This window comes from Populus trichocarpa, chromosome 1 (assembly GCF_000002775.5).
Source record: "Populus trichocarpa isolate Nisqually-1 chromosome 1, P.trichocarpa_v4.1, whole genome shotgun sequence".
Taxonomy (NCBI): domain Eukaryota; kingdom Viridiplantae; phylum Streptophyta; class Magnoliopsida; order Malpighiales; family Salicaceae; genus Populus; species Populus trichocarpa.
The window spans coordinates 24,236,246-24,263,279 of NC_037285.2; the positions used below are offsets into that span (position 1 = coordinate 24,236,246).

Below are 27,034 nucleotides of genomic sequence, written 5' to 3' on the forward strand. Positions count from 1 at the left end.
ACCGTAATCTGCAAGAGAAAACTATTGTTAGTTAAACATATTAATAATAAAACAACATTTTTTTAAAAAAATAGATGTAATAAAGAAGAATATTATCATCCGCTTCACATGTGAAACAAACAGAATACATACGCTAGAGTATGTGTGGTAATGATCGTGAATCTCTCTATTTTGGTTTTCCGTATCGAACTGCAACCGCCACACAAAACGCTCAAATATCACGTGTTGAATGTATTATGTTCATATAGCCTCTAAGATGTGTGAATGCCTAAAATCCCTCTAAACCGTCACGTCTCTCCAACCTGGAAGATCTCTTTCTTTAGCATATTTTTTAGCTCTTTTTTTGCACCTAATACCCAAAATCACGCAACCTGTATGGTAGAAATGAATTATTGGTTAATAAATGAAAAATAAAATTTAAATAAAAAATATAATATAGTATTCAATCTTAGCTCGTTGTATTGTGATTCTCTCAAACCCTCCTAACAACAACGTTGTCGGCCTTATCCTAGTAAACATTTTCCTTGCACAATAAATTTATAAAAGAATTAATTCATTAAAATGAATAAACTAACCGAATTAACATGATAAAAAAATGAAGTATATATTAACCTTGAACTTTTTGAACCGTGCATCAACATGGGTTTTCATTCAGGATTTTAAAAAACCTGACTCCATTGAAACAATTGCACTTTCATCGATGATTTAATCGTCGATGTTATTATGCAGGCAACCTCAACATTTATAAACCTGAAATTGCATTCGTTAATTGAAATTAATTTTTCAAAAATTATTAAATGTTCTTTATTTTTTAATAGTGCATGAAAGGAAAACAAAATTACATTGATTGGTCGGGCTTCCATTGGGTAATGTACTTCCCAGTAAATGGTTCCCTCTCTAAACAAACCCCCTATCGGCATGGCGGCATCACACTCGACAAACCTGTATTGAGAAAGGTTGTTTGTGCCTAAGGTGCATGTTCATGATTAGTATGTAATGACTTATGGTCAGCAAAAATAGTTCTAAAAGAACTAGCAACGATCATATTTGTATGACACGCTAATAACAATCCTATTTTCTAAAAAAAATCGGCATCACCTTTTCTATACAGGAGACTATCTAAATTTTGTTTACCTACAAATACACATCAATAATATGTTTCCACAAACTAGTTGATTTTATTTAGGACTTCTCCATGTTCCTATCAGTTTCTAAAAAAAATAACCATAAAAAATATAAGGAATGAAAAATTCTATTACTTCAATGTAAAATTAATTTAAATCAGTAAAGAGACCTATTATAGAGTATATCTCTTCAAAATTCAAACCAACCCTTTGCTCTTATATGCTCAAACCTAAATACTCAAATCACTTAGTAGATATTATTCCTAAGAAAACTCATATACTCACTAGATGCATCATCTTAATTGTATTCATTAACAAGTGACATAACATCTAAATTAATTTTTTAAAAATAAATTAGACTTAATAGAAAGCTTATTTTGATTAATGTTTAACATTTGCTCAATAAATACATCACACAAATTCAATTTAATATTACATTTTCTCAAGAAACACACCACACAAATTTGAAACTATGAAAAATATTTAATAGGCACATAAAATTTATTAATCAACATGCAATAACCTTAACAAAACAACATTAAATTAACCAAACCTCATAAAACTAGAATATCCAAATAATTAAGTCTCAAAACCCTAAACCCAGTAATCATTGAAGCAAAAATATCAAAACCCAAGACACAACAACCAACAAAACACTTGTTAATAATATAGATTTACAAGGTATCAAGAATCAAAACCCAAAACCCATCGATACCATTTCAAACAAGAAACAAAACCCAGAAACAACTTTTATCAAAATAATACAGTTTTGGTTTCAACAAATTAAAGGAAGAAGAATGAGATTTACCTAGATGAAGAGCTTGCTGGCTTAGATTGAAAAGGAAAAATCAATTAAAAAATCAATTAATTAACCACCTTAACAATAAATAAATAAAAAAAGGAAGAAGAAGCAAGAGTTAGAGATTTTACTTGGTATTGAGTGAGAGAGGAAAAGAACGAGAGTGAAGAATAAGAGAAAAACTTGACAAAGAGAGACGAAATGAAAAAAACATAGAAAGAGAAGAAGAAATTACAATAAGGAAGAGAACGAGAGAGGAAGAAGATGAACTTTTGTTATGAAGTTAAGGATTTTGGTTTTTTAATTGTGTTTTTTTGTTTTTTACCGATAGAATTTCTAGCGGACAATTAAAAAAATTAAACCTTAAATTTTATATAAACCCCTCCCAAATATCACCGATGGAATTTGAGTCCATCGATGATTACATCTGTAATAGCTAGTGGTATGAGAGTGTAATTTTTTCCCAACTCTCTGGAATATACCGATGAACTTAATTCGTCGATGATACCGTTTGTAAGTTCTAGTGGAATTGGAGTGTAATTTTTTTCCAAGTCTCTAAATATACCAACGAACTTAATCAGTCAGTGATTCCATCTGTATATTCTAGTGGCATTGGAGTGTTATTTTTTTTCTCAACTCTCTAGAATATACCGACGAACTTAATCCGTTGATGGTTCCATCCTCAATGGCAATACATGTAATTTTATTCTAACTCTCTAGAATTTTTCTACGTATTTAGTCCGTCAGTAATTCCATCAATATAAAATATTTTTTGTGTCCAAATTATATATGTATTTCTTATCTATTCATCCTGCAAATACATTAAAATCACATCACAATATCATCAGTTCTGTGTATAACAATAATATCATAAAAAATATTACATTCCTTGTCATGTAATAATAAATTCATGTCATTGTGAAGGAACATCTAGAAATATTACAATAAAATTAATTTCATTACATATTCATGTTTTACAAATTAATCAAAATTATCTATTTTTTCATCAATGTCATCATATTCATCTTCATCGCAATCTTCTACATTGATTTTGTCGTTGTCATCATCTTCATCGACTTTTGTATGTCCGTTGATTCTCAAAACATCATTTAACTCCTTAACGTCAACATTGTACATTAGGCATGATTTGTTGTGGATTACAATAATGGAATTACGTTCTTGCACTTGAGAAAAAAAACTATTATAATTGGCCTGTAGGGGTAGATTAGTATTTTCATAAAGTTCTTTTTGTCATTCTTCAATTGTTAAGGAGCGTCTGTCTTTTCATAAACTTTTTATATAGTGGATTTACTTTAGTACCTTTAAAAGTAATTTTCAACTTAACTATGACTAGGGGTATTTTTGGTTTTTAGCTGTTTTAGAACAATGCAATGACTCTATCACCCTTGAAAGGAAAATTCTCAAAGCATCTTTGTAAGGGTCAATTCGTCATTTCATGATGGTTTTTAGCAATAGATGTTTGGTCCTAGGGGTGATGTTGTCTTTTGACACAAAAAAACAAAAAGCTACTGACGTATATACAGCACACATCAGCCACTCTGCTGTCTTTGAACAATGCATGTGGATGACAGTGGTGGTGTAAAAAATTGTCTTGCCATGTCATTGGATCCGTCTCGGTGTTCTCTTCCTTCCTGGGCAGCACGTGTATGATGATGATATTTGATTTGGTGCCGGTTTGATTTTCCTTTTTCCCCTTCATTTCTCTCTCATATGCCTCGGTTTTGGCACTACCCATGGAAAAAAACACAGCAGCCCTTGAACTTATTTTCTTTTTTCATATTCAATCCCTGTTTTATTTGGAAAAATCACTTTAAATTGAAAAGATTTTTAAATTTTATCCTCCTTAAGTTTTTCATCTCTCAAATTTAATCCCCACCTTTTTTTTTTATCTTTCTTAGATGGCTTATAGATTTTATTTGTTTTTTATGATTTTATCCTCACTTTTTTTCCTTGGCTCTTTCGTCAAAGATTTTATAATTTTTTATTTTATCCATCAAATTAAATTTATAATTATTTTCAATGGTAATAATATTTTTTTCAGTTTGATCCTTCATCTTTTGATTTTTTATTTGTTTCGTTTACTTTTTTATCAAAGTTTTTATAGTTTTTAATTTTATCCTTCAAATCAGATTTATGATTTTTGTCATAATAATAATAATAATGATAATAATAATGGTCATTATAATAGTTGAAAATTAACCAAAAAAATTCAATAAAGAACAAAAAATAAAAAGACTCGAGATAACCCGGGTCATTTTATAAATCAGTGAAAAATTCAATGAACAACGAATAAATAAAAATAATATAGCTCAATCTCTAATTGAATAAATATTTAAGAAAAAAAATGACATATATTCTTAAACGGGGAAAAAAAAACAAGCCACCCCAAAAACTTGGTTTAACCTTTAAAACTTGCACCCTTAAAATCCTAGACCAAGCTCAATACAAAAACTCTATCTCAACCAATTTAATATTAAAGAATTAAACAGAAAAAATAATAAAAATTTTAAAAAAATTATCAAAGTACCAATAAAAAAACAATAAAAAAATAAAGATCAAATTTGAATAGAAAAAAAATTAAAAAGAATGAAAATATAAATAATATCAATTTTAAAAACTATTTTAAACAAAACAAATAGTAATTAAAAAAAATAAAGACCAAACTTGAAAGATTAAAAAATAAGAGGGATGAAAAAAAAAATTTAATTTTATGAATTATTTAAAAAAAATTATTCCAAATGTTGAATGATGAAATCAAAATAAAAAAATTTAAAAATAACAAATAAAAAAACCCGGGATAACCCAAGTTATTTTTAAAATATAGTAAAAAATTCAACATAAAACATATAAATAAAAATGACAGTCTAGTCTAGTCTCTACTTGAATAAATATTATATAATAAGACAAGCAAAAACAGTTCATGTGGAGGCATTCAGCCAAACACAGTAGAAGAGGAATTTAATTTGTTAAGTGATCGTCATCTCATATCTCACTGATCTAGAGAACAGAGGCACAAGATTACCAGGACACGATATTAAACAAAAGGGAAATGACTGACCAGCAAAACTTAATGCCAAAGATGGCTACACTACAACCAGTAGAATGTAAGCAGTCTTAGATTTTGTTGAAGGCAACAATATCACAGCTCTGAATATATTCGCTGCAAGGCTCGACTGTGAGACGCTCCTCAATGAGGGAATCCACTGATACAAGGTCATCGATGATGGTAAGCATGATCTGGAGCTTCTTGATTCCATAGCCAACTGGAGCCAATTTTGCTTAACAAAACCAACACACATTGGTTAGTATCACACAATCAAGTCAAGTGTGATGCAATAAATAAATAAAACTCAGTCAAGTCAAATCATACATGCTCCCCAAAAGAGACCGGGCATCTCAATACTCCTAACTGCCTTCTCCAACGCCACCATGTCTGTCTCATCATCCCATGGCTTCACATCCAAGAGAACAGAAGATTTTCCACCTAAAGGTTGGGAAAAGTCAGCAGAACAGAAAATAAAATGAAGTCATAAAAGGAGTTTTTTTTTCAAAGTAGCACAGTAAGGAAAAAAAAAGGGAAAATAATACAGTTGAAAACTTATTTAGCACAGTTTGCAAAGTGTAGCATATCTCATCTGCATCTGCTACGTTGCAGGTGTCATCTACTCTTTTAAAAGATGTCGTAGAGGCAACTTTGTTAATAAAAATTAATAGCCATTTTAAATTTTGAATTTAAAAAATAATTAAATATCATTTTTATCACAACTAGGGTAAAAATAATATTTATTTACTTTTTAAAGATAATATTTTAAAAATAAATAAATATTATTGTGATAAAGAAAATATTTATTTATTGATCTTTTTCTGTTTTATCCAAATCTAGGTTAACCCAAAAAAAATATTATCTTTATCAAAAGATTTTAATAAAATTGCAACTGCAATCGTGAAGCTTTAGAGTAGCAGTTGGCACCTGCAACTGTGTTTTTTACCCAGATAAGTTTTCAACTGTGTTATACAAGAACATGAACGAGGTTTTGGAGTGAATTAGAAAGGGGACCAAGGGCGCTTACTCTCTTTCTTCTTGGAGGATCCCTTTTTAGCTTTCTCCCTCTCCTCTGCTGCCTTCTTGTCCTCTTCAGTCTCATCACCAAAAAGATCCAAGTCGTCGTCGTCGTCGTCACCAGCAGCCTGAAACAGAACAGGGAAAACTTCTGAGTTCAATGCAAGCAAGTCAAGAAGTGCCCCTAATATTTTTGCCATGTGACTTGCACCAATGCAACCAAAGCACTGGACATTCCTAATTCGAAACTAAAGCACTGTACCGAATAGCAAATTCAGCGTGATTTATGAATCACCAGCAAATTATTCTTAGACCTATCACTTTGACCACGAAATAGTCATCCCTGGCATGTAATAAAACAGTACAAGAAATTATTGTCTGAATTAAACAATATCGAACTATCATCGCATCCTACCTCTAGCACACCAGCGAGAAACACAAGTCAAGCTTTAAATTTAAACTCATACGACAGCAGCAGCTATACTCTCGCTGGTTCCAGTGCAGAAGTCTTCAACTTGCAACGTTAAATTTGCAAGTTAAAGCTGCCCTATCTGTGTGTTACTGGGTATAAGCTCATGGCCTTCTAAATCGATTACATTATTTTACTCCCAGTTGGCAATGGTTTTATATGCAGCAAAGCTAATCAAATCACAGTGTATAAGCTACATACGCATGGGAAAAGATCCAAACTTTGAGATACCCAATTGAAAACAAAAACCAGAAATCAACATTCAGTTATGAAAAGAAAGAAAGGAACCTCCTTGGCAGGGGCAGCTTCAACGGGAGCAGCGGCAGCGGCACCAACTCTTACACCGGTGGCTTTTCCTGGGAAGCTATAAATCAAAACACAAAACTCATAATTAATCAACAACCAAACCAAAACAAAATCACCCCAAGATGCGAAATTGAACTTTGAAAAGTGAAAAATTGTTACCTTGAAGCAAGCTGTGAAGAAACAGAGTCATACCACTTGCTAGCATTAGTGAAAGCATCACCAGGATTCTCCAAAACAGCACCGTAAACTTTGATGTCATCTTTGGAAATCTGATCTCCGGAGATATAAGATTTTCCGGCGAGATACTCGTCCAGGGATTTGAGGCCGGATTCTGTGTGGATATCTGAGAAAGTGACTGCCATTATTGAAGATGATGATGAGAAGGATATGGATCACTCCTTTTCAATTACTTGGAAGATGGGGTGCCAAAGAGAGCGATAAACAGTGTAATTGAAAGAGGAGAATTGTGTGGAGTGGTAGTGATGGTTTATAACAGTAAGAGAAACCCTAGATTAGAAATTATGGGATTTGGAATGATTGATTGATGGATATTCTTTTGTTCACATGGGTTGGCTTCGTGTGGTGGACTTATTATGTTGCTTTGGCCCATTTCCTCTCTTTCAAAACATCAAGAATGCATGTCTACAAAGAGATCATATCTTACTATTGATTATTTATAAAACTAGATCTAGGAGGTAATGGGTTGATCGTGTTTACACCTAGATTAAAAAAATTAAAAACTTAATTGATCAGTGATTTAATAAATCTCAAATTTGGTTAAAATTTAATTTTTTTATGTGTTATATTTTTTAATTAAAATGATATTATTTTAATAGATCGATCTCAATCTCAATTTCATATTAGATTTTACAACTACAATAATTATAATCATATTGTGCAAAATATTAAAAACTCAATACTTTGTTTATTAAAATAAAAAATAATGTAATTAATATATTAAGATTGTATTTATGAAGATTCATGTCGAGAAGGATTCTTTTAAATATGTTTCGATTAAAGAAAAAAATTAAAAGGAAAGATGAATTCACTATTCTGTAAGACACTTTTCATTGTGGACATGAACAATGAATTTACCACTTTACTTTAAAAAGAAAAAACCTTTTGTCTAGAGATTAAGGGTATGGTTGTCTTTTTAATAGGGGTATTTTGGTATTTTTAAATCGATCAAGGGCAAAACAGGTATTTACTTTAAAATTGCATAATAAATTATCATAAATACTCTTAAGATTAATGCATTGTTTGGTATCATTGAAGGATAGATTTGTATTTTTATTTACAAAGTGCACAGTAAAATAATCGATTTAACCTTATATACAAAATATTTTAGTTGGCTAGGAGGGGTGTTTTCTTCTTATCCTTTTTATTTTCACAATAAAAATGCCTAGGTTTTAGTTTTGTATGCCTTGGATATGAGGGTATTTTAGTTATTGTAATATTGGTTTTTTAATTGTTATTGGGTAAAGTGATGGTTAGTTTTGTCTTTTAATAAATTTAAGGGATTTTAGAAAGAAAAAAAATATAATAATAACAAAGCTGACGCATGCATCAGTGCATCAGCCACTCGGCCTTCTTAGTATGGCTCGTGCAGTTGATTTTGGCAACCAAAAATACCATTCTGGGGCGTCATTAGATTCATCTTGGTGTCTTGTCCATGTAGAAGTGGCATGTGTAGAAAACGGATCTCCAATTTGACTTTGATGACCATTTTTGTTTTTTTTTTCCCTCTCTGCCCTTTGATTCTTACACCTTGCCCTGTAATTTTTTAAATCGGCCCCTTAGCTTCTCTTTGTTTTTTATTTTATCCCTAATTTTTTTATTGATATTTGTTTTATTTCAAATAACTTATGAAAATCCAAATTTGTTTCAATTTCATCCTTATTTTTTTTTTTACTTCTCTTTGGTTTTTATTTAATTGCTGATCTTTTCGTTGATATTTCTTTTATTTGAAATAACTTGTGAGAATTGAATTTTTTTTAATTTCATTCTCGTTTGATTTTTTAAATTTGTCTTATTTAGTCCTTATTTTTTTTAATTGTTATTTATGTAATCTAAGATAATTTTATAATGTGGCTTTTTTATGATTTCACGCTCGATTATTTTTTTTTCCTATCAAATTTTGTCCTTATTCTTTTGATTGTGTTTTTTTTGCTTCGCTAAATTGTTTTTTAGTTTTATGTTATTTTACACTCAATTACGTCATTCAATATTGAGTTGATTTAGATTTGAGCTTCGTAGTTAACTCCATTTTGAAATTCCACATATTCCAGTTTGAAAAATTAACTCAGCTTAAGGATGTTTGCTAGGGGTTGCTTTTTCTTTTTATCATTTTTTTAAGCTAATGTGTCTTCAAATTTTATCATTCGATAGTTAGTTTATTGAAGATTAAGCTCTGTGTTTTTTATATATTTTCTACATCCTTTATTTTTTTAATTAGTTGGGTTATCTAGGGTCTTTTTATGTTTTGTTCTTTGTTAGATATATTTTCTCAAAATATTTTTTCTTTAATTAAATAAAATTGATTAATTGAATATAGATGGATACACATTTCACTGTGTTTTGTTCAGTTTGCTTTTACAAGGCATTGCTCTAGCGAACCATACAACTTTTTTCGATGTTGTCTTGCATCCTTTAGCAGTGGAGTTTGAACCAACTTAGCAAGCTTTTTTGGTTGTAGGCGATGTCCATGGTCAAGTGGTGGTGGTGGTTCTTCAGTGATCTTTTTTTTCTTTTCCTTACAAGTATGATATCGATGTCTTGTTTTTTTGTTTAGTATTGCCAAATGTTTTTTTATGGTTCGTTTTCTATTGTTGTCTTCAATTTAAATCAGATTATTAAATTAATTGATTTTATTGGATATAGTCAAGTTAATGACTCGAGTATCAAGTTCTTTTTGCTTCTTTTAAAACACTATCAGTCTGCGACATAATACGGGTTCTCAGTCTAGTAGTATAAACTAAAAGAGGTTGTGCTTTTACTGTGCACCTTCTCACAAAACACAATTCATTTCAATAGTGTTTTTTTTCCTAAATCTATATTTCTTTTCCTAACTTTATACTTCAATAATTAGATTATTGAAGATTAGACTTCATAATTTATTGTCGTTTGCGTTATACATGGTTAGCTCGATCTCATAACCCGTGTCACAATTTTAGCAAGTTGACTCAGTTGACTTGAGTTTTTTTTTTCAATTTTATCCTTCAACTTTAGCATTTATTTTGGTTTACTTTCTATGAGGTTATTTAGGTCTCATTACTAGAGTCGCAAGTTTGATAGGTTAACTTAGTTGTCTCAATTTTTTTTTTAAAATTGGTGTTTTTTATATTTCAGTCTTTAGCATTGGATGATTATGAATTATGCTTCATGATTTATTTTGGTTTGCTTTTTATGAGGTTATCCCGGTTTTATGACTCGGGTTACGTTTTTTGCGGGTTAACCAAGGTAGATTTAAGTCGTTTTATTGTGTCCTGGTTTTACATTGATTTTTTTTCCATTTCCAACTTTTAACAATGAGTTTATTGAAAATCGGGCTTTATAATTTGTTTTGATTTGCTTTTTATGGGGTTATCAAAGTCTTATGACCTTAGTCATGATTTTGGCAGATTAACCCAGGTTGACTCAGGTCATTTTTTTGTTTACTTTCAATGAGGTTATCCTGATATCATTACCCAGGTCACGAGTTTGGCAAGTTAACTCAAGTCAATTTTTTTTTGTTATTTTCTAATTAATTTTTTCAATTACATTCTTCAATATTGGGTTGATTGGAAATTAAGTTTCATAATTTGTTTTGATTTGTTTTATATAGAATTATCATGGTCTTATGATTCGTGTCATAGATTTGGCAGATTAGCCTTAGTTGGCCCGAATCAATCCAATATGTTGTCGTTTCAATATTATTTTTTTTAAAAAGATGTTGTCTTGAATTTTTGTTAATCAAACTATGTTTTTACCGGTTATTTGGGTTGTCTTTATATCCAACAAGTCGATCAAGTCACATTGGGTCAACCTCTATCGCACGTGGGCACACGAGGAATGCGACGTCGGGGTCAAGGAGTCGCTACCTAGTTGTTTGGTTTAGGGTCACTAGGAGACCCAAATGTACTATTCTTATCAGAAATTCAAAAGGTAAGGGACTGGTTACGACTAGGAAAGATATTAACACCCTTAACGCACCTTACTCGAGGTAAGTTGCATTGTGTGGTCTAGATATGGTTTTAAAGGTTTTGATGAGTTCCTAACCAGCGGTCTGCCTATGGCTCATCATAAAGATTTACTCCTATGAATAAATCTGGCATTTTGAATTTATTTTGAGCTTGTATGCCTAGATAGATTCTTATAGAAAGGGTCCATATAGGTTCCCTAATAGAGTTCACCTATCCTGGAAGCCGAAAGAATTTTTCAGAACTTGTATATTGTGATGAAAAATAATCTCAATTAAAATTTGTGAATATCAAAATTAATTCTAAAATTTTTTTAGTCAACTCTTGGTATTTAAATACCACTCTACTTATAGGTCCAATATTTATACTAGAATGTTGACAATTAATTTTCATGAATTAAAATTTTTAGAGTTATTGAAATATTGGTCAAATTCTTAAGGAATTTTACAAACTTGTTGTAAACTTCCAAAAACAAATACAAAGGAAAATCAACACATGTATTTTCTAAAACCATGCTAAAAAATTTATAAATAAAAATGCACTTTTTTTTATAAGAATTGAGCCGTATGTAACAAGCAAAAATCATTTTTTGATTTTTAAGAGAATTGTTTTAGGACCATATTTGGCAAAACTATATTTTTGTTTAAAACAAAACTTTCAAACACAAGCGTAACGAGATGTTTGCCAAATATGCTCTTAAGCCAAAATTCATTTTATCAAAACAACGACAAACCAAACAAATCCTTAAGTATTTGACCCGATCTTGACAAGACCGGGTCGACTCAAAAACACTGGTTCAACCATGAACCGAACCACAAACTAAGGTTTAACCAAAAAACTAAACCAAAACAAACCATTAACCGAAAACGGATCAAGACTAAAAAAACACATAAACATAAACTTTTCTAACAAAAACATATCAAACACCATGAAAAATAAAAAACATTAAGAACAATGAAGAACATTCAAACTCAAACCCACCAACGTAAACATCAAATTAGACTAGATTTCAAGCAATAAAAGACAAGGTTTTGTTCGCAATCAAACATAGATCAAAAATCAAGTATCCATTTGCTTCGATTATTACTCAAACATCATCATTTTTGTCATAAAAGGGTTTCGGTTTAAAATCGAAGCTCTAAGATTAAAACCCATAAAAATATGTTACTGATGCATGAAAACTCTAGATTATTTTCTAATGATGACATACAAACTTGCAGAAACTAAAACCAAATCAAAATGAGACCTAAAACTAGCACTAATGACAATGTTCTTCGGATGAACATGAAGAACATGAACCTAAGTTGCCTAGAAAACCCAACAAACACTGTCAAACCCAGAAAATACATTTTATGCCTCCAAATCAAGCTTTCTTAGCCCCAACAAACCATATTATCATAAACAAACAGGTTTGAATAAAAAAAACACTAACAAATAATCTCAAATCATAAAAAACATGTATAAGATTTCAACTTCCAAAACTGCGGCCCTATTATCAACCAACAAAAACATCAAAACTCAATTCATAACTGACTCTTTAAACACTTGAGACCTAAGCTAAACTCAAGAACCAAAAACATGTATTAGAAACCTAGAAAAAAGCCATTAAACACCTACCACTACCTTTGACAAATTCCAAAAACAAAATTACACCAAAAAATTATTTAAAAACATCATTAAGCATATAAGGGAAGGCTAGAGGTGTGCCTCATAGATATCACCTGCTAGGTTAGATGAGGTTTTATACCTTCAAAACTTAAAACAGTAGCTGCTACTTTTTTGCTCACTTTTGAAAAGAATTTTGCCTCTATCAATTTCAAACATTTCAAAACTAATGAGACCCTTGTGCTAGGCTCATGAACCTTCACAACTAGGGTTATTTTCAGTATTTCTCTCCTTCTTTCTCCTCCTTTATTTTCCTTGTCTTTTTTTCTGATTTTTCAAGGGGTATTTATAGGATTTTTCTAGGTTTTTAGGTGGATTCAATCAAAAATTGATCAAAGCTTAGCCCTTTGATCAAAATGAGAGGGTTTTGGAAAAAAATTAATAGCTTGAAGCTCTTGTACTAGGCTGATTTTGCAATTATGGTTTTGGTTTTAGGAGTCTTTGGTGGTTTTGCGAGACTTGGTGGGCAATGAGTTATTTCTTGTCTTTTGATCTTTAGAGGGAGGTTTTAAATTCATTGATAAGAACCCTTTGAGAAGGTTTTAAACATAAACACATGAAAAAATAGGTGGTTTTTGTGAAATGGGGGTCATAGTCAAGGTTAACTAGATTGACCACTTTCGAGGTTTTGCCAAAGCAATTTCCATGTAAACGTCATCGAAAACCACCTGAAGTTCGTAGAAGAGGCACATACCTTTCATTTAGATCCAACCTTGCTTAATGTATAGGTTTGTAGCTTCACATTCATTCGTTCAAAGATGCCATATCGATTCGCCTAGAATTTGAAATTATAGTGATGGTTGATTAATGACAAGAAGTTAGAGATTTCTATGGAAGAATTAGGATGTAAACATCTAATTTCATGGAAATGGGGTTATAGAAGGGATGTTCTTCTTCCATTAGCAGAAAACCTTGTGCCATTTGGAGGTCTAGAACTCTACAATGAGCTCTTGGAAGGTGCTAACCCAATCATCTAAAACTGTCATGGAAAGAGATAAATAGTGGGTGAACGACACATCGTCTAAGTTAAACTCTTAGAAATTAAGGGTTTTTATTTTGAGATCTTTTAGATTTCATTTTAGTCTTTATTCTTTCAATTGCTTTTAATTGCACCTATAATTGCATCCCAAACTCTTAATTTCATGCAATTTCACTCTTGTCAAACTCAATCATCAACCCCAAAGTTTAGCGTCATTTTCATCTTCGTTTTTGGTTTTTGATTTGTGCACTTTGACCGTTAATTGACCATGAAGCTTTCAATTCTCTTCAATTTGGCTACTGATTTGGTCAATTTCAGCCCTTAAAGCCTCGTGTCTTTTACGATTTGGTATTTGGTTTGGAATTTCTTCAATTAAACCCATAATTGGCCATCAAACTTTAATTTTTTCACAATTAAACCCCTAATTTGATCAATTAAACTTTCTAAAATTCAATTTCAGTCCCCAAACTTCAATTTCTTCCAATTAACACTCAAATTGACTCTAAAAAATTGATTTTCCTTCTAATTAAATCCTTAATAAAATTAATTAAGCCTTTCAAAATTCTTATTGAGTCCTTACTCATCAAAATTTGTATTTCTTTACCCTAAATAAAAAATATTTTCACTGAATGAGTCTTTTATCAATCAGAATTGGATCACCAATTTTATCAATCTTGTACATTATGATCCTTCAACTTTTTCACTTGTCATTTTGGTCTTTTACCAACAACTTGGGCAACCTTCTAAGCTTTCTTCATGTGTATCCTCTTGTATTTTTTTATTTTCTTTTTCTTTTTTTCTTGATTTTTTTGTGGGGTCAAAAATGGGTAATAACAACCTCCATATGGTTTTAAATGAAAAATTAAAAAAAATATTAGCAATGCATGTATGCTTCTTTAATATGTTAAAAAAAAATTGTTCCAACGCGTGGCGTAACACGAGTGAACGGTCTAGTAAAAACAATATGTCATGGTGAGATTTTGGATAACCTACCTCCATTCTTCTTCTTCTTTTACCAAAACAATATGTATTAAAATTGGCTGAAAATTAAATAATTGACTGAAAATACATTAGTTAGTTAATTCGTATAAATTAACCAATATAAACGATTGACTGAAAATTGTATAAAACATATAACAAAAGAATATTTTTTTAAAGTGCAAACAGCTATCATGTACAAAATATTCTATTATATTAACATGCTATTATAGTAAAACAGTTCCATGAACCACAATGTCTCTTGGATCTTTTGGTTTAATGCTCTAGACTTCTTGTTTTTGTACTTGCATCTAGCAAAATATTATCCAATAATCTCTTTTTAATTGCATTTTTTTTTGTTATTTTGTTACATTTTTGTTCCTTTCCTTTACTCTTTTTAGAATAATTACACAATTTCTACATGCTCATATTTTATACACGTGGAATCCATTGAAATTTATTTATATCACATAGCTAACAATGTATACGAATACCAACTAATCTTTATATTTTCTCCCATTCATTATATTTATTATAATTATTAAAAAAAACTAAAATTCATCAATTTATTATTAGAACATGAGAGGAATCAATATAGATTTCAATAGTGGTTCTTTTTTTTCCTCTTAGTTTTTTTCTTTTACTTTGATATCTCAATTTTATTTTTATTTGGTCCTTTAACATTTCATTGATTTGAGATTGGTCTTTGACACGATCAAAAGATTGATGTCTTATCTCAAGTGTAGGAATGTCGAAGTAATAAATAACCCGGCAAGACCGGGGTCGAACCACAGGGAGGTCAACTATATAAAATTACAAATAATAAATGAAAAAACATTGAAGAGAACTTTTGAGATGTGATATTGATGTAAGGATTAAACAAGGATAAAATAAATGTCAAGGTTAGAGGATCCACTAATGGTATTTCAAATAAATATAATATAAACTCTTTTTTATTACTTAACAGGAAACCTGTAACAGTCTTGCCAGTTTTCGGTGTTCTACCTTTACTTGCTGGCAAATACTACATTCTGCCACGTAGCCAGCCACTTCTTTTCTCATATTTGGCCACCAGTAGTACTGTTTTAGATCCTGGTACATCTTAGTACTACCTGGATGTACAATGAACTTAGACTCGCCTCTCGTAGTAACTTTTGTTTAAGGGTTTTTTTTGTCAGGCACATACATACGTCGCCCCAACATCATTATTCCATCATCACCCATTTGAAAAAGAGTTTCACCCCCCGATTCTAGTTTGATTCTTACTTTCGACACTTCATCATCACGCTGTTGTGCCTCTAATATTTGCTCTCGATATTCTGACTTCACCCTTAATTGAGCCATTAAGGATCCTTCCGGACTCATATTTAATACTGCCCCCAATCTCTTTAGCTCACTCATGGTCTTCTCATTCCAAATCGCTGGTCCACCCCTAATCACCTTGTCTTTACGGCTAGAGCATCCGCGACTACATTCGTTTTTCCTGGATGATAATCTATAATACAGTCGTAATCTTTAATTAATTCTACCCATCTCCATTGTCACATGTTCAACTCCTTCTGCGACATCAGATATTTAAGGCTCTTATGATCCGTGAAAAATTGAACCTGGGATCCGTATAAGTAGTGCCTCCATACTCGTAAGGCAAAAACTACTACTGTCGATTCTAAGTCATGAACTGGGTAGTTGATTTCATGAGTCTTTAGTTGTCTCGATGCATAGGCTACTACTTTTCCATGCTGCATTAAGACACAACCCAATCCTTTTCTTGAGGCATCACTGTAAACTACAAAGCCTTCGGTTCTGGATGGAAGGATTAGTACGGGGGCAGTAGTAAGCCTTCTCTTTAATTTATGAAAGCTCTCATCGCACTCCTTTGACCACTCCCATCTTATGTTCTTCCTAGTGAGTCGTGTCAATGGAGTTGCTATTGTTGAAAACCCTTCGATAAACCTTATATAATACCCTGCCAATCCAAGAAAACTACGAACTTCCGTCACCGTAGTAGGCCTTTCCCATCTCAAAACTGCTTCCACCTTCTAAAGGTCTATAAAAATGCCTTCTGAAGACACTACATGCCCTAAAAAGGTAACCTTTTTTTAACTAGAAGTCATATTTATCCAACTTGGCATACAACTGGCGGTTCCTTAGAGTCTGTAGTGTCTGTCTCAAGTGTTGTTCATGCTCCTCATAGGATTTGGAGTAAACCAAGATGTCATCGATGAATACGACAACAAACTTATCAAGGTATGGTTGGAATACTCGGTTCATTAAATCCATAAAAAGTGTTGGAGCATTAGTCAATCCAAAGGGTAGCACCAAGAACTCAAAGTGTCCGTAGCGAGTTCTGAAGGCAGTTTTCGGCACATCTTGCCCTTTGATTCGCATCTGGTAGTATCCTGATTTTAAATCAATCTTTGAGAATACTTTACCACCCTTCAATTGATCGAACAAATCATCTACCGCGGAAGTGGATATCTGTTCTTTACCGTCACTTTATTTAGCTGACGATAATCTATGCAAAGCCTCAACGTTCCATCTTTCTTCTTTATAAATAATACGGGTGCCCCCCAAGGTGAGTTGCTTGGTCGTATGAACCCTTTGTCTAAAAGCTCCTGCAATTGAATTTTCAACTCATCCAATTCTTTTGGGGCCATTCTATACGGTGGTTGGGCTATAGGAGACACTTCAGGCAATATGTCGATGGTGACTTCAACTTCTCTTTCTAGGGGTAGTCCTGGCAATTCTTCCAGAAATACGTCCGGAAATTCCCTCACAATTGGAATGTCAGACAGTCATATTTTACCCTTTTTCAAATTTATCACATAGGCAAGGTATGTTGTACAACCCTTCTTTAGCAGTTTTCTCGCGTCCATAACCGAGATTATATTTGTAAAGTTGGAAATTCTCTCCCCTTTAAAGACCATTGTTTCACCCTTAGCCCCTTGGAAGGTTACTGTTTTTGTAAAGCAGTCTAAACGAGCCTTATTTTTGCTCAACCAATTCATACCTAGAATTAAATCTTTTTCTACCCTTTCGAATACAAACAAAATCACTTAATTCTAGGGGTATTAAATCTGCTTCTAGTTCACACCCATTAATGTTAATTCCTATCCTTTCGAATACAACATTTTTTTCCACAGTTTCATCCAAATGTGTCCCAATAATAAATCCTTTTTCTACCCTTTTTGTTTCCTTACTCAATTTGGTTACATTTTTATTTGCTATAAAGGAGTGAGTGGCACCAGAATCAAACAAAACATGCATTTGATAGTCATTCATTTGCAGCATACATGCCACCACATCTGATGTTGCTTTGACATCCTCCTGTGTCATATGGAAAACCCTCCATTGATCCCTTTCATTTTGCACTCTGGGTCGTCCCCTATTTGAGTTAGCTCCTAACTGAGTTGACCTTCTCAGTCTGTTTACTGTGATGGACTGCTGATGACTCTGACTTTGCTGCCTATGTCTCTGAGGCTGTTCGGTGTTTAAATGGGGGCATTCCCTTTTAAAGTGACCCTTCTCACCATAGTGATGACATCCTCTTCCCAAGTACTGGCAGGTTTGCCACTTATGACCTTCTCCTCGGCGTATATAGCATCGTCCAGGAGAAACCAAACAACTCCCGGGGTGTCTCTGTTCACACTGAGCACATCGAGGGTAGACAATTTCCTTTTGATTATTAGGCCTCCTCGCAGCTATAGCCATGGAGCGGGTCTGACCACTTCCCGACTTCCCACCTATATCCTATCGAAAGCTAGTTGATGCCCCCCCTTTCCTTTTGAATTGGAGGAACTGTTCGCCTCTACCTTTCTTTGGAAGCGGTGGCCTGCCTAAGAATTCCATATCCTTTTGTTTTCCTGCACCCCCGTGACTCTGTTGGCCTTCTTCCATACAACCCTCCAAGGCCTGTGCTGCTTCAATCGGTTCCCTTACTGTCTTGAATTGTAAAACAATCAACCCCTGCTTCAATTCTTGTCTAAAGCCATCCCTTAACTTTTCTATCATGTGTTGTTCTGATGGGACATAATGTGGTGCGAATAGTGAGAGGTCATGAAATCGTCTCTCATACTCGAGTACTGACATTCCCTCCTGTCTCAAGGCTAGGAATTCTAGTTCCTTTATCTTCCGATGATATTTGGAGTAATATTGATTCTCAAACTCTGTCTTGAAATCATCCCAGGTTAAGGTTTTTATAGCCCTCCTCAACTGAACTGTCTCCCACCAAGTCATAGCATTGCCTGATAGTAATTGAGTAGCACAATCTACCTGCGGATCATGTGGTATCTTAATTTGAATCATTGTTTTCTCCACCTTTCTAATCCACCTTCCCACCACTTCAGCATCTTGTTCACCTGAGTAGGGTTCACAACCCATTTCTCTCATACTTTTCACCAAACAAACTAGATGTACCACGTCATTAGTAGTTGTAGCTGCTTCTGAAATGGTTGGTATAATGGGTTCAGGTGGGGGTGCTGGCATAGGAGTTGCAGCATTAGCCATACCTTCCATTACTGCTTTGCTAGCTGGGCCAGGAGCATCGGATCAACATAAGAAACAGATGACCCTGCAGGTGTAGTCTGAGGGGGCTCCTCTACTCGTTCCCGTGGGGCTGACATGGTCGGCTGAACATCTCCAGTTTGCCTTGGTGCCTATCCAATTTGAGGCCCCGTCGATTCTTCATGCCCTGCTTGAGTTGATACTACGGGTGCATGAGAAGCAGTATCTTCTAAAGGGCTCTCTTCTTGCCCCTCGGAAAAGCTATATCTCTGTTCCCCCTCCCTGCAGTGGTTAGATCTATTCTAATCTCTTGACGGGAACGTACCATCCTGCAATAAACTAATGATGTACGACTTGATCAATGTTAAAAGATCCCAAGATATTCTCTTAATTGAGGGGGAAAAAAATTTCTATCAAAAATTCGGCAGAGTTTCGTTTGTATTTAGTACATCCCAAGTTATCGACTACTAACAATTTATTCAATCAACCCATCATCACAACGTCCCATAATTTCGGACCTTATATCAAACAATCATAATTCAACACCTCATACAATCCTCACAATTTATATTTATCCTACGAGTAAGTTCAATATGAACATAGCCCACATATCATATCATAAAATTTAAAAGAAAAGGGAATACTAACATGCAAAGAAAGCATTACAACATAATAAGTGTTCTTAAACATTTCAAAAAGGTTAATTACAAGATAACTAAAGTACTATATGCTAAGCTGAACTTTTATAAATACATCAAGGTTTACACAAAAGTATACTACATAAACGCATCAATTCCCTTTTGTTTAAGTTAAATATTTACATAAGTTTGAAAAATTAGAGACCTAACTAATGATCTCCCTGAATATTTGATGGACCTGTTACATAAATAAACATACCATTATATTGATAAAAGAAATATATATTTGTTCATGTAATGTATATGAATGAAGTATTAATTTTCTATTGGATCCATAAGAATTCTAACAGACAACTTATATTTTGCTTGTAAATCTTTTAAACCCAATTAACACTCATTTGCATATTCTTAATTTGAATACTCTTATTTACTTGCTTGAACCAGGTGACCTTGCAAAGTCTAATCTTGTGATTCATTTCCCGGCAATCCTATCACGGATGCTATTAGCTGAAGCTAATCTCGTAATTCGTTTCCCGACAATCCTATCATGGATGCCATTAGCCGAAGCTAATATTGTAATTCACCTCCCGGCAATCCTATCACGGATGCCATTAGTCGAAGCTAATCTTGTAATTCACCTCCCGGCAATCCTATCACGGATGCCATTAGCCGAAGCTAATCTTGTAAATATGCTAGACTTTATTTACATTGAACATAATAGTTATTGTAATTGCATTCACCAGAAGAATTTTAAATTGTATAAGTGCAAAAAGGAGGGAAAATCACGCACCTACTCCGCCTGTCTCGTGACTTCCCCAAACAGAAGATCCAATCCTAGTTGCTCCTTCTGAATCACAAGGAAGTTTTTGGTTATTATTCCTTCAAGCTGATTTTATAGAGAATTCATATTCATTCATTACTCATATGTTACTTTCTATGCATATTCATTTCCTCATAATAACAAACATACATATATCATGTATATTTTCAAAGTTAGTATCCCAATGTGCAAGTGCTCGTATGACTCAATTCTTTTATATTCTTACATATAATATTCACGTGAAAGTCTACTGTTACTGTCCAACCGTTGTTGTTTGAACTGTTACTGTCCAACTGTTGCTGTTTGAACAGTTGATGTCCAACTATTGATGTTTGAACAGTTGTTGTCCAACGGTTGCTATCCAACTGTTGTTGTCTGAACACTCATCAGATTTTTAACTATATCTAGAGTCCTAGAACTCCATTTTAAGTGAGATTGATCTCGTTGGAAAGCTAAGACACGAGGCTACAAGTTCTCTGAAGGAAGGAGAACCCAGTTCTACCTCCACGATAGTCAAAATCGCTCATCAGCCCATCAGTCCTACTACCCTACAGAATCAATCACGACTCAGTCTCGGTTGGTAACCCATAACTGGAGTTCTACATCTCCAAATTGAGCAAGACTAGTTTCCTTGGTTAGCTAACATCCAAATCTACAATTTTTATGGGGAACCCGATCCTAATTCCCTCATCCTCCTACCCAAAATCTCACCGAAAGTCAGGAGATAAGTCTGTCAAGCTTCGTCTCCCCCTTCACACAATACTTTCATAAACTACATACCACACATGAATTAACATAATATTAACAATAAATACTTTTTCCTCAATTCATATCTAAGAACCCTAACCTTTAATTCAATATCAAAACATCAATTCATTTTCGAATTTGAAATGAATTTTTAAGATTATGTTTAGAACACCTTACCCGATACGAATTAAGATTTTGATCTTCAACCAGTTAAAGATTTTCAACTCCCTCCTTTCTTGTCTTCTTGTTTAATTTCTTATTAATCCCTTACTCACAAGTGTTTATCCCATCTATAAACCCTTAATCTTGGATGGGTTCTTGAAGTTTTAGTGTTTCTCTCTCTTGATTTTTCAAGAATATGTATAAAACTCTCTATTTTCTCTCCTTATTGTTCCTGTAGATTTTGGTGAGGAGAGAGTATTTATACTCTATAATTTTTCTTATTTGCATTTAGGCCCCATTTCCTTTAAGTGCATCATTCTCTTCAATTAAATCCAACCCTCAACATTACCTGCTTATTATAATGTCTCGAATTATTTCGCCCGGAAATTATATTAACAAATTTCTGAATTCCTGTCTTTTATTTAACCACATACATGAATTTCCTTACTTTTATTTCTCATGTAGTTAGTTTTCAATTTAAACAACCTTTATTTATTTTTATTTTTTTTTCCCGGGGTTTACAAAACCACACACAAAGGATGTTACAATTGGGTTATAACTTACTAACATGATCATATTAATTATCTTATTTGAGTAATACCAATATTGTAAATGTTGTCAGATATTCATGGTGATAACTTATGTCAACAACAAATCAAATTCATTTCAAAACACAGGTGTCGGTTATACCATACAGTTGGTTGTGAAAGGATCAAGTATTTATTGTACTAAGGGTTATACAACACAAATCTAGATTAACCATTTAACAAGCAAGCTATTAAGAGTAAGTAAGATAACAAATACAAAACATGTTAGTATCAAACATTAAAGTCCATGTTGAGTTTATACTATACTTATTCTTACACCACTAATATACCCTTTTCACCTTGACAAAATAAACCTAGCTAAACATAATGAAGATGAGGAACATGAATAAACAAAATAAAAACATAATAATGATATACATTAACTAAGTAAAGGAAAGGAAATGAAAAGCATAAACAAGAGATTAATATAACATGAAATAAAACTTGAACATTACAAAATACAAAGAAATAGAGCAAGAGCAAGATTTTGATATGAAAACCAAGATGTCTAAATGTATGGCAAATGCCTCCTTTTATAGGCTAAAATTCGGAACTATTGATTTGATGACTAATTATTGAGTGGGTGGCCACCTCTTGACTTGGTCACAACCATTATCTTCTTGTCTGAACAAAATATCATTGTTAACATCAGAATGTGAACAGATAGTCTTCATTAAAGTTCTGGGCATGTGTCTCAGCTTTCTAACAAAACAATAATGAGCTCATTTTGACTTCTAGAACTCCAGATATAGGCTGAACACTGAACAATATCAGGGCTACAGGATAGATTACGACTTCTTTTTTGTTTACAATTTGAACTTGAAAATGGCCGTTTTGAATCTTGGACTCTTCATGAAAGTTTTAGGCCTATGTCTTAGCTTTCCATCTGTTGTTACTCATTTTTGGACCCCACGTGTTGAAGATGGTGTGTACGCCTTTTGAACCAAATACAGGAGTGTAGCTCATGTTTGATGGAAAATTAACAAAGGCAGAGGAGAAAGAAATATTTTTTTCGAACCCTGTTTGAGTTGTTTTCTACTCTTTTGATCCTCCCCCTTTGCTGCCAAAAGCGTCAGGTTTCTTAGGTTGATAAGGAGTCTTCATATAAATCCCTCAACATTTGCATTTAATAAAAAAAAACTGATTCTGCTACTGTTGCAATTTTTTGTTCCAACTTAGGCTCTGATTCTGACTTGGTTTCGTACGATATCTGACCATCCTAACTATATTCTGTCACTCATGACATGTTGAAAAATTGACCTACACCTTTATTGGGTCCTAGGGGTCACTGTTCTTAGGGCAGACTCTCACTCAGATTTGGATGCTCGGCATTGTCAGATCAAGAAAATCTTTTTGACCAACCAGATTCCTGCCAGATTTTGCTATCTAAAAAGATGTTATCTCACTTTGAATCCTTCATCAAAGTTGTAGTCCGAGACATGTAGATGAATTTGGGCTTTTGAATCGCTTGATTTCAATATCAGAAGCTCAAGATATTCCCATTTGAATATCTAGTGAGAAAGTAGGGAATCCTGCCGCGAGAAGGGTTCTAGCTCGCAGGTCTGATTCGAGGGATTACGGGCTGATTTGGACTCTCTTTTTTTTCAAGAACTGAATTGAAAGGTGTTAAAATTATAAGGAATCCAAAATTAATTATGTTGCATGCAGAACAAACCAATGTTCTGCACGCAACGAACTCGTCAATACAAGCCCCGCCAGTTTTTCTCATCTGGTCCAAAGGCAATAGCTTTGAACACCTAGGCCAACTGTAGAAGAACACAGAGGAGAGCTGCGCCATCATTTAATGGCTAGGATTCTACACGTGGAGAATAATTACCAAGATCACAAATCAATCAGAATATTTGGTTTCCTAATTTGCTTTATTCGATTGCAAGCCACCCGCGATTGTGTCCCCAGATTTTGTTTCATAAATGGAGCTGCATATAGGCTATATATAAGCCTCCTCTACTGACCTAAAGGGGACAAAAAAAAGGAGAGGAGAAAAGGAGGAGAGGAGGAGAAGAAACGGGGAATTCTGTAGCAAATAAAGAGGAGGCGCTGCTGCTAAAGAAAGGGGGATTTGTTTTGTCAAGGACAGACCTACAGAAACGAGGGAGATCTGCAGAATATAGAGAGGGGGTTTTCCTTTGATCTTGGAGGGGAATACTGTCTAAACCGTCACTGAACAGGAGAGAAAGAGAGGAAGAAGAAACGAGAGAGAGGCAGGGCAAAGAAAACCATAATAACGACACAGTCAAAAGCAAGGAAAACACAGAGGCAAGGGCGACAACTCCACCAGCACAACACGCCTTCATCGCCGTCATCTTCGTCATCTCCAGAGAAAGCATCAATAGAAGGAGAGAAAACGAACAAAGACCAAAACCGGCGTGGCCATCGCTTTCGTTGTCCCTAGAAGCAGCAACCATTGGTTGAACGCAGAAGCTTCAGCACCTGTCGTCTTCGTCTGTTCAACGCCAGCTTTCAAGAAAAAGAAAGCAGAACAGAGAAGGAGGGAAAGAGAAGAGAAGAAAATAGGAAGAAGCAAGGAAAAGAGGCCAAAACCAGCGTGGCCATTGTTTTTTTTCTCGCCAGAACCAGTAACCACCGGCCGGGTGCAGCAACTGCAGTGCCATCTCCTTCGCCTGTTTCAGCGCCAAGTAAGTCCATGCATTCTCTTCACTTTGCATTTTAATTACATATGTTACTGTGCATCCCTTTTGTGGTTACTGTTCAAGTGAATTATAATTCACTTAAACAGTAATTGAAATTTTATGTCAAGTCGGGTCCCTTGCTGAGGCAAGTGACCTAGCCAAACCTACTGTTTCCTTTTTTTCAAAAAAAATAAAAGAAATAAAAAGAGATTTATGATTTTCTGACATATTTATTTTAAGGTCTGAATTTTTTTTTATGTTGTAAAAAAATATCAATCTCGCATTTAGAATACCCGGTTTTTGACGCAATGTGAAATATATATATATATATATATATATATATATATATATATATATATAACAAATATTTGAAAGTTTCAAAAATGTGTTTTCGCATTGATTTGTTAAATACAACAAAAATATTATTTTCTTGCATTCTGGATTTTACAACATGTTTGTAAAACTCCAAAGGGTATTGGTCAATATTCCAAAAAATACAAAAAAAATCTTATTTTGGGGGGAATTCATCTATTTATTCACCGTTAATGTTTGGATAAAGAAATCCTAAAAGGATGAATATCCAAAATATTATTGGGAATAACTTGTTATTATTCACTGTTAATATTTGGATAAAGAAACTCTCAGTGGTAAATATCCAAAATAATTTTCTAGGAATAATAAGTCATCACATAGCCTTGAAAGAAGCCTTGATTATAATTGAGGACTTTTTAATTTTTGACTCCACGGTTTACGAGCCGTGAGAGTATGAAATACTAAGGTAAAAGGAGGCTTTTAAAGCGCTCTGAATTTCCTTAGATTTCTAAATCTTTGTTCCTTTTCCTTGTGATTTACGAGTCGCAAACACTTGAAATACTAAGAGAAAAATGAGCTCTTAAGCACATTAAATCTCCTTAGATTTCCATCTTACCTATCTCATAAATCATAGGTTATAAATTTAGTTTGAATCAAACACAGATTTCAAGAGATTTGTATTGGTTCTCCTTGGTACTTTGTAGACATATCTAAGGGTGTGAACCACATTGACCAAGAGTTCTTTCTTTTTAGACTTTGATTCCAAGTTTGTTCATCATAGCAAACTTATCCTAGGAAAACTGATGGGATTGGAAAACACCAACACCATAGCAATTATAAGACAAACCAAACACCAAGCAGCTTACCTTAGGTAGGGTGTACTAGGGGTGCTAATAAACAAACTCTCATTAGATTTATATGTCTGCTTCATACCTCTTTACCAAGATATTAATAAACCTTCCTTTTGTGCTCGGTATATCAACACATAGTTATAGGGCTTTACTTGGATGAAAACACAATTTTGTTCTAATGTTTTTCTAAGGTTAACTTCCTTGGGTTGGGATTATTATTATTTTTTCTTTTTTTTAATATATATACATATAACTTAAAACACAATGCATCTTTAACCCATGTAATGAGCTTTAGGCTAATGACTCCCAAACCAGTTAGTCTTAGGGCATTAGGTGTTGAGACACCCCTACGAGCTTAGTAACTCGGGTTGTAGATATTGATACATATATAGTGCAATGTTTGATTCCCTTAAGCTTTTCTCCTCAACCCATGTAACAAGCACTAGGCCAATAGCTCCCAAGTTTGTTGACTTTAGGATATTAGGTGTTAAAACACCCCTTCAGACTTAATTGCTTAGGTTAGGGAGGCTACGAAACCAAACTTATCTACGTTTTTATTATCATCAATATTATATTTATTATCATTTTTTTACAAATTATATGTTATCCCTTTCCCTTAGTTGTTACCTTTAACAAAAGAACATAATTAATGTAATGATCCAATGTGCAACCCACTTGTATGTGTTAAAATGTGTGTGTGAAAATGATGATTTATAAATACTTGTTAAATAAGTATATGAGCATAATCAAGTGATAATAATGCGAGAGTTTATAAATCTAAATATTTAATAAGAAGTGTGTGATAGAACCTTGTTCTTGAATGATTACTAAGATGCGTATCAAGAGTCAATAAAATTCCTCCTTACTCTACCATCTTAACAATAACAGTTTTGTCAAATGGTTTTAATAACAACAAAATGTTCGGTTTTTTTTTTTACTTACAACTACTACCCTCTCCCCCCAACCAAAATGAGACATTGCTTCTCAATTTTCTAAGGTAGAAAGGTAGAGTATAGAAGACATCACCTGAAGCAGCGACTACTGACAAGCCTAAAACACACTTAAACAAATATAAAAAATAACAAAATAGAAAAATATTATGCTATTAATAAAACAAAAGGACACAAGTTTTTATAAACTAAGGCTCAAATCCAATCTAAGCTTTTTACGGCTTTCCTTATTTG

At 33.3% G+C, this 27,034-nt stretch overlaps 1 protein-coding gene across 1 annotated transcript; it reads right to left on the reverse strand.

Annotated features, from left to right (window-relative positions):
- Positions 1 to 4,821: 4,821 nt before the first annotated feature.
- Positions 4,822 to 7,408, reverse strand: LOC7486651 (elongation factor 1-beta 1). Its single transcript, XM_002299613.4, has 5 exons — positions 6,939 to 7,408; positions 6,762 to 6,837; positions 6,015 to 6,132; positions 5,315 to 5,428; positions 4,822 to 5,222 (listed from the first exon to the last, which is right to left on the reverse strand). The coding sequence occupies exons 1-5, from the start codon at positions 7,139 to 7,141 to the stop codon at positions 5,059 to 5,061; spliced, it is 675 nt and encodes a 224-aa protein (XP_002299649.4). The 5' UTR covers positions 7,142 to 7,408; the 3' UTR covers positions 4,822 to 5,058.
- Between the last annotated feature and the right edge of the window lie 19,626 nt (positions 7,409 to 27,034).

What these genes read in the sequence shown, in the direction of transcription:
- LOC7486651 (XM_002299613.4), bottom strand. Translation starts at nt 7,141, where the DNA reads ATGGCAGTCACTTTCTCAGATATCCACACAGAATCCGGCCTCAAATCC. An exon ending in TCTTCACAGCTTGCTTCAAG is followed by an intron (nt 6,838 to 6,938) that starts GTAACAATTTTT and finishes TTTGATTTATAG; the next exon opens with CTTCCCAGGAAAAGCCACCG. An exon ending in AAGCTGCCCCTGCCAAGGAG is followed by an intron (nt 6,133 to 6,761) that starts GTTCCTTTCTTT and finishes GTTCTGTTTCAG; the next exon opens with GCTGCTGGTGACGACGACGA.